At 38.1% G+C, this 17,933-nt stretch overlaps 1 protein-coding gene, 1 long non-coding RNA gene and 1 pseudogene across 2 annotated transcripts in view; 1 reads left to right on the top strand and 2 right to left on the bottom strand.

Moving 5' to 3' along the window:
* Positions 1-1,530: 1,530 nt before the first annotated feature.
* LOC137258707 (uncharacterized) lies at positions 1,531-2,207 on the bottom strand (annotated as a pseudogene).
* Positions 2,208-6,015: 3,808 nt separating this feature from the next.
* LOC137258072 (uncharacterized) lies at positions 6,016-10,188 on the bottom strand. Its single transcript, XR_010954613.1, has 2 exons — positions 10,096-10,188; positions 6,016-9,422 (listed from the first exon to the last, which is right to left on the bottom strand). It is a non-coding gene; the product is annotated as an uncharacterized lncRNA (long non-coding RNA).
* A 4,033-nt stretch (positions 10,189-14,221) lies between these two features.
* The window catches only part of LOC137257983 (cleavage and polyadenylation specificity factor subunit 1-like), a 31,257-nt gene continuing 27,545 nt past the window's right edge, over positions 14,222-17,933 (top strand). The window contains exons 1-3 of the mRNA XM_067795507.1: positions 14,222-14,336; positions 14,783-14,945; positions 17,262-17,295. Of these exons, the coding sequence (XP_067651608.1) occupies positions 14,802-14,945; positions 17,262-17,295 (178 nt within the window). The 5' untranslated portion in view covers positions 14,222-14,336; positions 14,783-14,801. The remainder of the gene's footprint in view (positions 14,337-14,782; positions 14,946-17,261; positions 17,296-17,933) is intronic.

Raw genomic sequence — 17,933 nt, 5'->3', positions numbered from 1 at the left:
AGCTTTGTCTATAGCACTTGTAAATAGATCTATAGATTCATTTGTATGTGTAGTTATCATATCTTCTGCAGATTTGATTGCACCGATGCTGTCATCTGAACACAGGTTTGTTACAAATATTTCTTACTTATCAATGTCCAGACAAGCTTGTTGAATGTTGAACGACTTTCATCCCTGCATACAATTGCATTATAAAAACATGGTAAAGGTAAATGGCATGATTCCGATCTGTTAACAACATTGAAAACCGGTAAACGGTCACTCACATCTAAAGATAACAAACAGTAATCTATCAGACTCGCACTCATATTGCCGAAAAACGTCATTGTACCTACGTCTGTCATTACCATATCCACCATTCACGATATGTGAACCAAACACTGAGCAGAGGCCTATTAATGATTTGCAGAATGTGTTAACATAATTATGGTTGGTTTCTCTTTTAACAATGTCCGTTTTAATTACATCCACATCACCTCTAGTACTGTCATCAATATCAGGAATACTCTCCAATAAATCATCCGATCTTGCATTAAAATCACCACCAATCAAAATAACCGGATCTAATGTAAAACTTCTAGGTGTTCAACAATGACGTGCTCAAGATGAATGATTCCATTATGTTCAGTCACATTCTCATAATATTTTCAATATTGAAGGGGATATATACACAACCGTAATATTATATAACACATTTGTATAGCGCCAATATCCAGTTCGCCTGTTCAACGGCTCGAGGGCGTTTTGTGTGTCCCCAGATCATTGGATGTCCATCACAACGGTACATCGTATTTTCAATCACAACTCCCTGTGGATCACACAACCCTTTCAGCCTTCTATTAGCACATGGCAGGTGCACACAACATGACAAGGGCTCATACAAATGACAAGGGTCATACAAATGACAAGGACACTCGCAACATGACAAGGGCACATACAAATGACAAGGGCTCATACAAATGACAGTTAGCCCCTCACCACGGTGAGCTGAAATTACACGACAAACAACGGAAGCTTCTTCTTCCCAACGTAATGCGTTCTACCTCTTATTGTGATATAACACTGTTTCAAAGTAATTGAATCCATAACATAACATATTTACATGTGTAAGGTTATAACGGATACATGTAGTTACTTACACAGCATGTGTCACAAGGACTCTTAGTTATACTCATGTTCATATTAACATTATGTATTTGTTCTGAGTAACATAAGGGATGTTGTGCATCTTCAGATGTAGATTCTGGAGGAAATAAAGAATCCCATTCATTCATTCAGTCCTTCTTTGTCTTCGAACTTTTCCTCCCTTAACTGCCTTAGGAGTTGAGCTGACTTGAAACCAATAACGTACAGAACCTGGTGCTTTTTATAACCCATTGCGTTTGAAAGCCAGTTCTAAGATAAGATGAGAGATACCGCGCCATATTTTCCCATGCTAAATACAACTGGTTCTATCCTATTTGGCTCCGTTTTCCTTGCCGTCTGATTTTGACCTTTTTGGGCATACCGACAGCATTGTATCGAACAGCTTTACAATTGTAACCGGGTGTAGGATTTTAAATTCTTTGATCTCCATCTTCCCCTCTGCCGAATTTTCTCATCAGACCAGCCTTTTAGCGCTGTAGAACTCGCGGCCCCTATTCTAAAACTGTGCCCTTTGTATTTGGTAGAATGTAGATGAATGAAGTTGAGAATATTCTGAACACCGTCTGATTGAATTTGGACCTCCAATTCGGAGGAAAGCAATTGTCACAAAACATTGGACTCGGGTCAGCGTCCTCCACATTAGGTATTCCCGTAGAGCCGCCACTGGATACATTCCCTAACTTCTCCAACGTCACCACTTTGGATGAATTTGACTTATTACGTTTAAAGCTTGACATGCTCATATACGCTGCATTATCAGAGAAAGAGATGCCTTGCACCTGCAAAGCTGCCACCCCTCCCTAACTATGCACTGTAACCTCTCTATCCGGAAGAACCCATAAAAGGCGACAAGGAACATTGTCCGAGACAATATTCGTTCGAATGGGTTACCTATAACCCTTCTCATTTCTCAATCTATTCTCGATTTTCTCTTGAATCCGGTTAGCCTCTTGAAGCAAAGTCTGAAAGAGGAATGAAGTTGAATTGTCTTCTAAACCACGCAGCTTGTGTATGTAACCCAACGCAGATATATATGTTATTGTCGTATCTTCTTGAAGCATATAAGCCTCAAAAAGTGAGTAGATTGATGCTGCTATCGAGAGCTCCGACTCTCTTTTCAAACAGTCCATACACACAGATAACAAATAATTCCCATGCTCTTATTAGTGGCAGATTCTATATCCGATTTAGCCATGTAACAGTCTTTGCCAAAACTAACGATATTGTCCATATCTTCGTCTAAAAATATATATTGTACCCTACAGACCTCTTGCGAAATTCCATCATAAACAGAATTCCCAGACAAGAATGTACCCGTTGTAGGGCCTGCCAAACAAATGGACTGGCCTTGCCCTTGTCTGCTAACAAAGCGAAGTCGTTACCTTAGATTATAGCCTTAACTTTGTCTGGCACCCCCATGCCCAGTGGAACAGAACCAGATTCACATTGATGAAAATCATTACTGCTCATTGATAATGTACCTCAGTTCTCTATGGCAAAGGAATTAATGATAGCCTCACCGTCGTCTACTTCGTAAGCGGAGGTACTGACACCATCTGAAGCTATCCATCGTTTTCTCTCCATTTATAATCAACCCGTATATCTTATACCCGTCACTACGAAGTGTGTTTACCTGGTGTTTGAACGGTTTCTTCTGGAATAGGGCCTGTTTGTAGAGGACATCTTTAATATGTCGTCTCACCACGTTCTTTTTCACACCCTTAGCCTTTCTTATTTCAGCGTTGTTTGCATTTCTGATAGAATACATCTTAGGTCTCAATCCAACCTATTCGGTAATCGGTGGGTGGTCTTTTGGGTTATCGTGCAGGTGTATACTGTTTTTCATATCCTCGTACACATCCTCAGTTTGAATCTCTGTCAGCAGTGAATCCGAATCAATGTACATCAATTCATACCTGTTGCCGTACTGCTTGTTGAGCTAGTTGTAGTAAAAATCATACATCATAGAATACTAATACCATCATAGACCTGTCGATTACGTTTAATGGGACTCTCTTTCATATATATCACTGCCAAGTCATCACAGAATATAGTACTTCTACTGTATGCGGGATTTGCTATCAGTTTCCTGAACTTGTCTTCCTCGCTCGACCGGACTAGCTTCTAGTTAATGTGTTTTCATAAATACTCCATCGTTTTACCGAATACAGAGTTGTTCATTAGTTTTCTTCAAAGTCGTTGGTGGCCAACTTTCACAGCTGCGTGTTCATATTGATATATGGCTCCATCCAGGGGCTTTGATCGAACTTCAGTATTCTATGAACTTCATACCAAGTTATAGATACATCTGTAAATTACGATAGTGAACGATATACTTTGTTTTGATCATCAAATTTGGTACCAGTTTGTCAACGTTTACCGGCGGCGCATCCAGCAAGTTATGTTGGTACTTGGACATCAAGCGTTGGTTAACCCCCAACCGTTCGGGGGCCGGGGGCAGCTGTTGTGAGATGTGTGCAATTCCTCCTGATATTCTAAGTCCACTTCAAGTATATAACCCTTGTTCGAATCCGGCGCGATGCTCATAGTGTCCTCCGGATGGGTGACGTTAAATATTAACTCACTCACTCACTCCTCCGGATGGTAAACCTGTTGGTCAAGCACCTATTCGAATCCCCCTGTGGGTGGATATTGGGTCATGGCCCAGCCGTACATGTTGTTGACATAGAGTAGGTAGTTTGAAGGTTTCTTAGGGTTGTAGCCTTTCACATACTTGTTGTTAGCTTTGGCATTACATTTTGATACCATAGACATGCCACTACGTAACCCTTTCTCTATGAATAGATGTATAGTCTGGTTCATAATTATTGAGAATTTTTCTTTTTACTTTGAGCTATCCTAACACCTCAACTGATTCACTGATACTTAAAACTAAGTAATGGTATAAGGGAGGTAACTCATCTTGGCCTACTGAGTATACTACAATTGGAGTTACCTCCCCTGAATTTGTAGCAGACGTCATTTTCCTCAGTACTGTCAACAATGTCTGCTGAAGATAAAAGAAGGTTGATTTTTGAGTTGTGTAATCAAGGAATTGATGATGTAAATACATTGGCAGAGAGAACAGGAACTCCTCTTTCTACTGTGTATAGGATTAGGAAGAATTTTAAAGAGGGAAAGGATTTTGGGCACCAGAAAGGAGCAGGGAGACCCAGAAAATTGGACTTCTCAGATCGCGTCCGGCTGGGAATTTTAGCGTCTAAAAAGCAAAGGGCAAGCATCTCCAACATCAGGTATGAAATGATAGAAAGGGGATCAACAGTTGTATCAAAATCTACAGTTAGAAGAAATTTGATTGATATTGGATGGGAGAAAAAGACTGGAATTCCTTCTCCTCTCATGAAACAAGAACACAAAGACAGGCGTGTTGAGTGGTGTTTGGCACATGAAAACTTTGACTGGGAAAATGTGATTTTTACTGATGAAAGCTCAGTATGGGTATATCCCAATAATGTGAAAATATGGAAAAAGTCTGCGTCAGCACTGTTGTATCGACGACCTAAATACAGCCCAAAGTTTCATGTATGGGGAGGGATATCCTTATTAGGAACGACCCCGCTGTGTGTGTTTGAGGGAAATCTGACAAGTCAACGCTACACTAACATATTAGATAATTTTCTCCTTCCAAGTGCACATGTGTTTTATGGAAATGACTGGATTTTGCAGCAAGATAATGATCCTAAACACACCGCAAAACATGCCAAGCAGTGGTTTCAGGAGAAAAATGTGACTGCATTACCATTTCCTGCATATAGTCCTGACTTAAATCCCATTGAGAACATTTGGGGGATGATGAAGGAATGTGTGAATCAAAAGGGGTTGACAAAAATTGAAGACATGAAGAGAGAAGTGGTCCGATACTGGGACAGCATAACTCACGAGACACTAACCTCTCTGATAGGAAGTATGCCTACCCGTCTTAGACTGTGCCGTGAAGCTCAAGGAGATTTGATAAAATATTAAATTGTTACCTACACAACATGAAAAGGTCAGTTCACTTTCACAATACATTCAATTTTATCTGATTTGTTCTCGTTTAATAATATGAAATGCTTTAGCTATTCTCAATAATTTTGAACCATACTGTATATTGTAATCTGTGAATAATTGTAATTCCACACCGGTTTTCTTCAGTAGGGCATTCCACGAGAGCCCAGGACTTGAATAATACCATGCCGGGTCCAACCCATGTTGTTTCGAACACGTTTTTCTGAATATCTCGAAAATATCAGCCAGCAATAACACGTCCAAATCATGGTAATCACCTAGATTCTTACAGCCCAGTTTTTTCTCCATTAAATAACAGGAGGGTTAGTTTGACCATCACAACGAACGACCACATACACAAACCCACACGCTTCATGCTCTTGCACTTTTCGTGTGAAACTTTGATCAGTGGATTGAGAAACTGTATCAATTCTAAGGGAGACATGCGCATACAAATCTTTCTATGTCTCCCTTGAAGGACTGTGGCTACAAGTGGACACTTGTACTCTTTTTAATCTTTCTAGTCGTTACAGCTGAAGTCAATTAGTAGTATAATCAAACACTAAACGCTAATCAATGTTTTGACTTGCTGCGTTATTGCACCCCTAACCAAAGTGAAAAGGAAGCCAAATATTTGGGTAGTATTAGTGATAACCGTTCAACTTAAAACTAAAAGCCTGAAGACACTAATTCAAAGTATGGAGGTGACCACACAACCATCTTACTCTAACACAGGCCATCGTCCAGCTCAACACTTGGTTGCTGCTTCATCATGTATGGTAGAGCATGGAAAAGTAATTTACAAAAGCCATCATCTTCATCATCAAGGCCTTGCTTTGCAGCTTCAAAGAACATCCGACAAACAGACAGACGGTTTATTCAGTATCGTAAGGTCCATAATAATACAATGTATCTGTTGACAATAAAGATCTTGCATTCTATCAAGAAAGGGAAACTTTTCAAAACAAACTTTTATAATAAAAATCAGTCTGAATAAATAATGTGCTACACAATTTGATTATTATTACCCAGGGTAACCCACCGGGTACCCATTTTCTGCTGGGCGAACAGAAACAATTTTGAACAAACGCACTTGCCAAGGGTGAGACCACATGTATTACATGTGGTTCGTTGTGAGGAAATCCCAGAAATTCCCAGGAGCCAAGCTGCCAAACACGATCACCCATCCAAGGACTCTCCGCGTTCAGCGTTGCTTAACTTCAACTAGCTAGTGATCTGAGCTCTATGCACAGGACCACATACCAAAACAACATATTTTGTACTATTATTTGTATAAAGAAATACATATAATTTCTGAGGACAATATTTTCGTATGACGCATACACCATGAACATCTAAGGGACAAACACTTATCAGTACCTTTAATCAATCTTTCTGTCTTATCAGTATGTTTTATAGACACTATCTTAAATGTAATTATCTGATGTACGACTTAGTACAACAGTCAATAGAGGTAATGGTTTCTGCACATTGTATTCGTAATATATCGGGTTCCTTGTTAATTCTGCTAAAAATAACTCTTAAGGCATATTCTGACTCGCACGACCTCTCGCGAGACGGGACGATAACAAACAATTGATCTTCACACAACTTCATCGCATATTCATAAAACAGCAACGCCCCACACGGTACATCGTCGTCATTGACTGTGACCTTGGTAGTGGGACATTGTGATAAAATGGATTTTTTAATCAATTCACCTTCTTCAATATCGTCTGATATTATGCGAACAGACTTCCTTGGCTTAAATTTACTACTAATTCCGTTTGTATAAATGGACATTTTAACATTTGTATTTATCTGATTTTCATTTAAAACTGGCGATGCACATCTAAAGCAGTTTTGGTCAAAGTTGCAAACTATTATTGGAAATGGCCACATGACGGGCGGTATTTTGATAGTACTTGAATCTGTTAAAATTAGGATATTGTCCTGACCAGAAGAATTAAACAATTTCGAAACGATTGAGTTTAATGCATATTTTAAAATGCATGACGGCTCCCCTCTTGTCGGTATAAAAATAAAATATTCAGATGTCGAAATACACTCATCAATATTTTCTATTTCTGTTTTACAATCATCAAATGAATGATAGATGTCTATCACAGTTCTACCTATGACACTTTCAACATATTCACGAATTCTAATAATATTTTTATCAGTGTTTTTATCAATATTTTCATCATTTTCGTCAAATACTAAACACACTCGCTTCATTCTAAACAGAGATGTATTTAGTGTTTTTATATCAAGAGGCAGATATCCTTCCCCTAACACTGGGTTGGTGTTTAACATACTGACTGCGCCCTTTGTGGAAAACAAAGAATCGAAAACAACCGAAGGAAATAATATCTCAGTTGTTTTCTTTGCAGGCCATGCTCGAATATATAATTGTATATATTCCATAGGTCTATCAATAGATAATGGCTCAGTCTGTATCATCAACATCAGATATTCAGTTTTAGTCATATGTCGTTCATCTTTAAAATATGAACAAAAAACTGGTAAAGTAACATCGTATCTTTTGAAGAGTATACCTAGTTTCATAATATGTAACTGCAACACGTTCGTAAAATGTCCCATTATGACATCAAGTGTCCCAACTTGTGATTTAATATGTTCATTCTCTTGTTTTTGTCGGTAGTTCATTATTCCACCATGCAGAACATCAAGTGTCCCAGATTGTAACACAATATCTTCATTATCTTGTTTTTGTCGGAGGTCCCATATTCCACCATGCAGAACATCGAGTATCCCAGAGCGTAACACAATATCTTCATTATCTTGTTTTAGTCGGTAGTCCCATATTCCACCATGCAGAACATCAAGTGTCCTAGAGTGTAACACAATATCTTCATTATCTTGTTTTCGTCGGTAGTCCCATATTCCACAATGCAGAACATCAAGTCTCCCAGAGTGTAACACAATATCTTCATTATCTTGTTTTTGTCGGTAGTCCCATATTCCACCATGCAGAACATCAAGTCTCCCAGAGTGTAACACAATATCTTCATTATCTTGTTTTCGTCGGTAGTTCATTATTCCACCATGCAGTATATTGAATATATCTTCATTATCTTGTTTTAGTCGGTAGTCCCATATTCCACCATGCAGAACATCAAGTCTCCCAGAGTGTAACACAATATCTTCATTATCTTGTTTTCGTCGGTAGTTCATTATTCCACCATGCAGTATATTGAATATATCTTCATTATCTTGTTTTTGTCGGTAGTCCCATATTCCACCATGCAGAACATCAAGTATCACAGAGTGTAACACAATATCTTCATTATCTCGTTTTTGTCGGTGGTCCCATATCCCACCATGTCGAGCATCAAGTCTCCCAGAGTGTAACACAATATCTTCATTATCTTGTTTTCGTCGGTAGTTCATTATTCCACCATGCAGTATACTGAGTGTCACAGAGTGTAACACAATATCTTCACTATCTTGTTTTTGTCGGTAGTCCCATATTCCACCACGCAGAACATCAAGTGTCCCAGAGTGTAACACAATATCTTCATTATCTTGTTTTTGTCGGAGGTCCCATATTCCACAATGCAGAACATCGAGTATCCCAGAGCGTAACACAATATCTTCATTATCTTGTTTTAGTCGGTAGTCCCATATTTCACCATGCAGAACATCAAGTATCACAGAGTGTAACACAATATCTTCATTATCTCGTTTTTGTCGGTGGTCCCATATTCCACCATGCAGAACATCAAGTGTCCTAGATTGTAGCACAATATCTTCATTATCTTGTTTTCGTCGGTAGTTCATTATTCCACCATGCAGTATATTGAATATATCTTCATTATCTTGTTTTTGTCGGTAGTCCCATATTCCACCATGCAGAACATCAAGTATCACAGAGTGTAACACAATATCTTCATTATCTCGTTTTTGTCGGTGGTCCCATATTCCACCATGCAGAACATCAAGTGTCCTAGATTGTAGCACAATATCTTCATTATCTTGTTTTCGTCGGTAGTTCATTATTCCACCATGCAGTATATTGAATATATCTTCATTATCTTGTTTTTGTCGGTAGTCCCATATTCCACCATGCAGAACATCAAGTATCACAGAGTGTAACACAATATCTTCATTATCTCGTTTTTGTCGGTAGTCCCATATTCCACCATGCAGAACATCAAGTGTCCTAGATTGTAGCACAATATCTTCATTATCTTGTTTGCGTCGGTAGTTCATTATTGAATGTTCCTTTCTTTCTGGCTCCTAACCTAAATAAAGAAAAAATAGCATCTGCGTCAGGAATACACGTAGACAGGTTTATACACATGTGAACTGTCACAGCTTCCAAATGTGTCGAACAGGGAATGGGCAAGCAGTTCAAACTGTTTAAATGTTTCCAGTAAATCAAAGCGACTAAACCAGAAATCTCTGAACAAAGCAGAGTCGATTGTACAATTCCGACTACATTATGTGTTTATAATCATCCTGATTATGGTGATACCAGGTGAGCTTCCTTGTATGTTCCTGTGGGGAATTTTAATATTGTAAAGCCACACAAGCATTTCAGTGAGACAACCGCCCCCAGTCAACTGCATGTAGTTGTTCGTGTATTGACCTAGATTATAAAACTGATTTTCTACTTTCTGTTCCATTTTTCCAAGTATAGCAGTAAATTTATATTTCACTGGAATACGTACGAGAGAACGGGTGTTTTATTGGAACAAAATATGTATCTTTTATAACACCAATGTGCTCAATAATTGTTTATTGAATCTCGTATCATTTACGTATCATTAAAAAAACATGTCCGGTGCATCCGTCATTGTTCACACAGTAACTGTCACATATATAGCAAGATTCAAAATGTGAACGATATTCTATTAGTTTATATGTCAGAAAGATAAATAAAGATATCTGAAAAGTTATAAAAACAGCACTTACGAAATCTTGGATGTTCCGTCATAAGTCGAAATTCGAAATGCTGATGTCGTTGGACAACCGCCCAACTGTTAGTACATGTCAGTATAGACATGCGCAGTTCATTGTAGGAAAATTACGACATTTCTCCTAACATTAGATTAGACTAGCACGAAATGTCCACAGAGATATGTGCCTTATGCTCTGGTGTGTAATTACTACAGCAGATCGAATGATACAAAAGAATGTTCATTAGACTATATCAAATATAGCAACATATATACATGATCTCCGCATGCGTGACGTCTCATTAAGCTGCCGTATCAAGTGAACTTCTTGGAAACCTTTTGTGCGAGTTGGCTTATACACCGTTAGATCAATATTTCAGTTGTATGGTTGTGTGACTGCATAATGATAAAGGAAGTGCATCGAGTAATTCGTAATAGTAGTTGGGTTGAGTCGCCATTACGACATCGCCATTATTCCAGCCATATAGTGACGAGGATAGTAATCATATGATATAGTGGTCCACTAGAAACACGACTTTTACGATTAATGTCCCATCAGATAACATAAGACAGGTTCCTTATATACACATATTATGTGTTTGCTGTCTAAAAGTCTGCTTCTTATTCCAACATGCCAAGTATCTCTCCTCACCAGTTTGAGCTCATTTCAGCTAAGAGCGGTGTAATGCTCAAAGTCGCTGAGACAATAAACCGGAAGTTGTTATCCATAATGTTGCACTTTTTTATTTACCCACGACTTCCTGGAATACAAATTAAACATACAGTATGTTTAAATTGTCACACTTACACATGTTTAATACTAAGGCCAGGTTGGCGTTCAACAAGGCAGTGGCCTCAGTCCTGTTCTATTTTCGCTGACCATCAACAAAGTGTCACCTCCCCTTGATGATGGTTATAAATGTCAGTTTACATGTTAAGTGTAAAGAAGGTGTTTTCATTGAATATGTTGTACTTATAGCAGACACGACTGAGTCGATAAGATAAACAGAATGATATTAAGTGTGTGTGACATATTTATGTTCTGTGTTCAAATGTAACAAGCAGCCTGGAGAGGTAAATTAAAGTGAACCAGTTAGTGAGAAAAGAGTTCGGTTCTACGCCGTTTAAGCAATATCGCATCGGGAACACCTGAGTTGAGCTGCTCCTCCACTGCTCCTAGACTAGCAGCCCCAATATAGTACGAGTAAAAGTTCTAAATACCAGTCTACCGTAGCGCACATTAACACATTTGTTTTGATAATCCCTGACACACTATGTTGATTATTTCTTTTTAAAAGTGTCTAATGGATGCCTGATGTTTGATAAATAGACCAGTAGTGTAGCGGTGTTTTTCCTCATATCATAACACTGAAATTAATTAGGTTTGACTTTCTATAAGGTTATCAGTCATTAATATCCAAGACGTAATATGTCTATGTAATGTTGTTAAAATACTTGAATTAATCATCAGAATCTTGCACTGGTTAAGGTGTAAGTTACAACACTGCACAATAAGATTCCAAAGTACACATATCAAAAGCACGTAATGGAGAAGGGTGGCGAGAGAACACTATACACCAATTATCAGACGTCGGAGGGCAGTATTGCAACTAGATTATCACAAAACTATTTTGAGTGCACTTGTGCAACTGAGTTTATCATAAACTTGATAACACCTTCATGAAAGACTTTATGGCCGTGACAAAATGGCGAATTCCCAGTGCAGTGTTCGCACTGTATGTTGGGCAAATCACAAGTGTAATTGAATTTACAGTCGACTTGAAAGCACGGAGTTCTGTCAAGGATGTGACCCTTACTGCTTACCACAGGTAGCACATTTTGGCGTCCAGGGTCCCGTTTCACAAAACTCTCGTAGGCCTAAGGTCTCGTAACTTTTCTCGTAGCATTTGTACCTGGCATACTGTAACATCGGAGGTGCAAAGGCTACGGGAAAAGTTACGAGACCTTAAGCTTACGAGAGTTTTGTGAAACGGGGCCCAGGCTCGGCTACCCCGGGAACGGGCAATGGCTCAATTGCTTTATGTCATGTTTACAGAAGAATGAAAGCTTTACCTCCAGTGAACAAATGGCAGAAAACATTGTTTGGAAGTGGGGTAGCTGATTCACAAAATATCACCTCTCAATTTATCTGGTATAGTCAAAACTATATCCCATGTATGTTAAAACAAACTTTCTAAAAATTCAGGATATCATTAACCCAATGAGAGCATTCCTCAAAAGCGGTAATATCAACTTAGCAACCATATGTGTTAAACATTTTGGCTAGACAAAAACATTTAAGTAAAATATTTTATAGGGATTTACTTGAAACAAAATCAATCACAGATCAACATTTTGTTAAATGGAATAGGACACTAGAGATAATCGATACAAACTATTGGAAACAATATACTAGAAGAAGGTTCCAATTCCCGTCCTGCTGTTCCAATGACACCAATCTGCAATGGTTTCAATGCAACCTCTTGTCTTTTCCAACAAATAATAAACTTTATAAGATGTAATCTATCGTGACTTGAGCAGTTATATTGTTCTGGTTGTTTAGAGATCATATTTTATGTTGGTGGCAAGGATACTCCTATTTGGAAAAGTCTTAAAAAACTTGTAAGTTTAAAGTTCACGGAAGAACAAAGTTTGCTCGGGTTCGGCCGAGATTCCATCAACGCGATTCTTATTCTTTTAAGCAGTCTCGTCTTTAACTATACCATAGTTATCCAAATAGATGTCAACCTTTCAGCTTTTGCAACAGGAGATTCAAAAATATTATGGAGTTACAAAATATCCTGCTATGATAAGTTCAGGAATCAATTATTTTTTCAAATTCCACATACTGCTTCCTGAATGATGTTTTAACTTCTGCTTCATATATTCTGTTAATGAATGTTTTCTTACTGAAATATAGAATACGAATTTTCACGAATTTTCTTGCAGATATCTGAAGTTATCTGTATTTGAGACATCAGTTCAAGACGTGTTCAAGTCGCAAATACAGGTGATTTCAGATATCTTATTTCAACAACTGATGTAAATAATCCTCAGAATAATTATGTCCGTACTTTCACTTTTGAAATGAAATCATGATCAATTGAATTATATGCGCCCGAAGTACACCAATATCAGGTGATGGATTTGTGGATAAAACCTTTCGATCTATCTGGATTTATATGAATATTTACAGTGCGGTGGAAATTGTTTTACCGATAGCGTCACACTGAGACATATATATGTATAGGTAACTGAAGATATCCTTGATTAACTTCTGAATAGTTTCTCATACATGTTTCAATTATATTTTCGGGAAGCGCAGGTTTGTGGCTAATCTTGCATACAGCCTCCAGCAGCTGAGGGGATGGTGTAAATCCAGCTAGGGACCATGCAGGTACCAGAGGTATTGTAAGTCCCCATGGTCCCTAGTATGGTGATCTACCCTCGGTTGCTGGCGATCTATGGCCTGTTTTGTGTTGTTCTGTCCAAATAGTGATACTGTTGTATTTTTGTGGGTTTCCATGCTAGCTTTGATGATAACTGTGATAGTCTAGTGGTTTTACTGTCCTCCGTCGACAGGTTCTTAGGCACATATATTTCTTTTTTTTGTCACGTGTGTTCTCGTCACGATATGGCTGTAATATTGCCGATGTGACGTTAAATATTAACTCAATCACTCATTCGGCTCTTCTCCGTATATATATGAAGTTGACCTTCACACACACACACACACACACACACACACACACACACACACACACACACACACACACACACACACACACACACACACACACACACACACACCGCACATTAGAAATTAATCAAGGGCATCTTCAGCTACTTAAAGTGTTTAAACGTGTTTTATATTTTTAAATAAATTAACTGGAGATATTCGTCATTTCATGCTTCATGTGGAAAAGGATTTTCAATGTTTGGTGATATTTTCAGTACATATGTGTATATTGGAGAAAACAAGTGAATAGCCGTTTATATATATTGTGGATGGATATTGAATTTTTGTGTTCTTTAAATATCCCCAGAATGATATAATGGGTGATGAAATAAAATATATCATAATCACTTAATCACCTCGAAACCCATAATACTGTGCCTATTTCAGATACGAAACAGTGGCCACATTTTGATACAGTTAAAATGGCGGCGCCCAGTGAACAATGTGAGAACCGGCGACTGCAATAACCATTTGCGTTTAGTACGACGAAGAACAAATTACCTTTATAGAATTTTAAGGTGATTATGTCATATTTGCACAAATTTGAATTAGGAAAATGTCGATAGCAGAATTTGCAGGGTGGTAAATTGTAAACACGATGCATTCGATTGTCGTGTGAAAGCTCTTTTGCCTGGCAGTTTCAAAACAGGCTTGCTTATGAGATGAATGAGCAGATATTGTCATAAATAGTTATTGTGAACTTTTGTCTCGTAATAATTTTGTGACAGATCCCACAGAAAGTTATTTAGTCTGCAATTATTGAAAGGCATGTCCCCCTTTCTGTAAGTAGAGGCGTGAAGACCTATATCATTGTCATTGAACACAAGCGTGTTAAAGGTTTGCTAAATTTAACACTAGTGTGTATCATGTGTAAGCCAACTGTTGTCATCAGTAAGAATGTGTTGTAGATAAAAACACCTGTGTGATCATTATGATGATACGTGTATAATTCTACTGTTTGCAGTTTGAAGTGAGCCAGCAAGATGTATTCTGTGTACAAGCAGATCCACCCTCCCACTGGGATTGAGCACTGTGTGTACTGCAACTTCTTCAACTCATGGGAGAAGAATCTTGTCATTGCCGGAGTAAACCAACTTCATGTGTACAGACTCAACTCCGAGCTGGAGGTAAGACATGAAAAAATCAAACATTAACAACGATGTGACTGAGTTGAGGACTAGACAGTGCACATCTAGCCTGTCAAGACTTGGTTCATGTTAAGTAGTGTAGACCTTGTAACATTCTGATATGATGTGACTAGTTATTTATAGCTTACATGCAGGAACTACTTGCTGTAGCCGCATAAGATGCAACATGTGATTGTGAATGTATGCTTTCATATTTTACCATGTGCTTCCCAGTTTGTTGTAAAATGTCGACTGACACCTTGAAGATGTACTCTATTCTCAAACTCAACATTCATAAAACATGACAGACCTGTCTGAATAATCATGATGAAAAGAAGAGCAGTCTAAGTAAACTTTCTCTCACCACGGAGACTAACAACATCTAGTAGAAGGTCGCATCAGGTAACCTTTCAGCGACCTATGACCATCCAATCAGTAGGGAGATTTAACCAATCAAACAACGGCTACTATAAAATATTCTGGTCACTGACACAGACTTCTCCACAAACATAAATCTGCATATAACACAGTTGTTTGACCTGCAGTATATACGCTTTGGGGTTTCTGTTGACATGGTTACCATTAGCTAATATTTCCACAAGAAGACATCCTGGAACATTGCCAAAAATACTATTTTCAGTGACTAAATAGCATTCAGAATCATTCGGGTACGAACCTTTTCGAGATAAAAAGTTCTAAAGGTGTGTGCGAATGTCCACTGTTGCAATTTGGTAAACTGTGTTTTAATTGGTCAATCTCAAAGGTTACCTTACACGACCTCCCATAAGGTTTTCTTACACGAACACCCATAAGGTTTTGTTAGACTCAGTTGTGGAGTGTAACAAAAAGTACTGAGGCTAAGTTTACTTAGACTGAAAATGAGAGCAATATGGTGTGACCACTATAATTTGAGTTCGTATACCTATCCCAAAACATTCATTCACAGAAACTATGTACAAGTACCAATCAGGTATTCAAAAACTGGTTATGACTAGTGGTGGTTCGATTTATTAATTGTAATAATCAAAGGTTGGTCATATTTTCTCATAAATGAACACAGACAATTTTTGAACACGTGTTTGCGTTTGCAATATTTTGCACGAAGTTGGTTTTGTCTGTTACTATCTGTATGTGCTACAAGCTTGTTCCAAGTAATGGTTGAATTTATCTACAGACTACAGAACGTTTATGCTCCTAACATACTAGTCATTCTCAAGGAAGTTTGCAAAAACAAAACAAAGAAAAACCCAATAACAACCACCTGTCTTTATTCCCTTTTTTTTTTAAGTGCATTAACAAGTAAAACAGGTAATTTCATAAATGACACTCACCAATTATTTTTGGTGATTGAGTGCTTGTGATGAACTAGTAATCAATTATGACATTTTAACCAATCCCCAACAGTAGTTATGATCCAGTTCTTAAGTTGATTTGTGATTTGGATAATTTTTCTTGAAGTATGTAATGTCTTAACTGGTTACCTCAACTGTGTTTGCAATGCTTTGATTTACCAGCTGGCCATCAGGGCTTGCTACCTGCAGGCTTTAAAATCGACAGGCCCTGAATGAAATCTGCAGGCCCATTTTGTTCATGTCAAATCAATAAAAACAAAATAGACAACATTGTACACAGGTTCACACTGTTTTATTTGTTAGACTGGTGTTGACATTCCTACACCAAAAGCACTGAAATACCATGAAGTGAAACTGGAGGTTATTGCGACATGATGAATCATGGATAGGAGAGAAAAAGACCACAAAAAAATTCCAGTTAAAAATAATGGACTGATAATTTACCAAAGGTCATAAGGGCCCGCATATATTTGAAACTGCCGGCCCAATTCAATAACAACCAGCATTGGGCCTTTGGGTTGGCAGTTATTTTGAACACTGTACCTCAGGTTTCTTTCTTTGGATAGTTGGCAAAGTACACTTATCAAAGATTTACCCTTTATGACACCTGATATGTGTCTATCAGCTGTAGTGCCCTTTATCTCACCTGATATCATGTATCTATTAGCTGTAGCACCCTTTATGACACCTGATAAGTGTCTATCAGCTGTAGCACCCTTTATGACACCTGTATCATGTGTCTATTAGCTGCAGCACCTTTATGACACCTGATGTGTGTGTATAAGTTGTTTGGCGTCACCATAGCTGCAGGTCATGTTCTGTTCTAAGTACACGTTAAAAGGGTAGATATAACATAAAAATATCTTGTGTAGTCCGGTACAGTGGCACCTTCTACAATCACTTGCCTTTATATGTTAGGAGATGCAAAAGTTGATGCTTACTAACGCGATATGTTCTCTTGAAGATGTCAGACACTGCAGAGGAAGAAATGGCAGCAGGTGAGATATTTCTTTATATCTTAAAGTTGAGTGAGTTTAGTTTTATGCCACACTCAGCAATATTCCAGCTATAATGATGGCGGTCTGTAAGTAATTGAGTCTGGACCAGACACTCCAGTGATCAACAACATGAGCATTGATCTGCGCAATTGGGAACCGATGTTATGTGTCAACCAAGTCAGCGAGCCTGACTGCCCGATCTCATTAGTCGCCTCTTTCGACAAGCATAGTCGCTTTCTATGGCAAGCATGGGTTGCTGAAGGCCTCTTTTACCCTGGGACCTTCATGGGTCTGTTTTAAAGTTCAGTATCACTGACTGGACACTGGATATAGGTCATGTTGACAGTATCTCAGTATTCACAGAATCACACTATATCCACATAATTGTGATAACTACAAACAGTTATTCTGCATGTGCCTGTATTAATATACACATAGCTAAATATTCTTTGTTGACCTGTAATTAAGCAAACTAATACTAAATGTGAGCCAGCCGGACCCATTAGATATAAGTATATATTTTGATCCTACAATGAATAAACTGTCAGAAAATACAGAGTTTCTGAAAAATATGCACATAGGTGAAATTCACTATCAGCAAATATCAAATTTTGCACATTATGTCAAAATATGACTAT

This window comes from Haliotis asinina, chromosome 12, assembly GCF_037392515.1.
Source record: "Haliotis asinina isolate JCU_RB_2024 chromosome 12, JCU_Hal_asi_v2, whole genome shotgun sequence".
NCBI classification, from domain to species: Eukaryota; Metazoa; Mollusca; class Gastropoda; order Lepetellida; family Haliotidae; genus Haliotis; species Haliotis asinina.
This window is presented reverse-complemented; position numbering and strand designations above follow the sequence as displayed.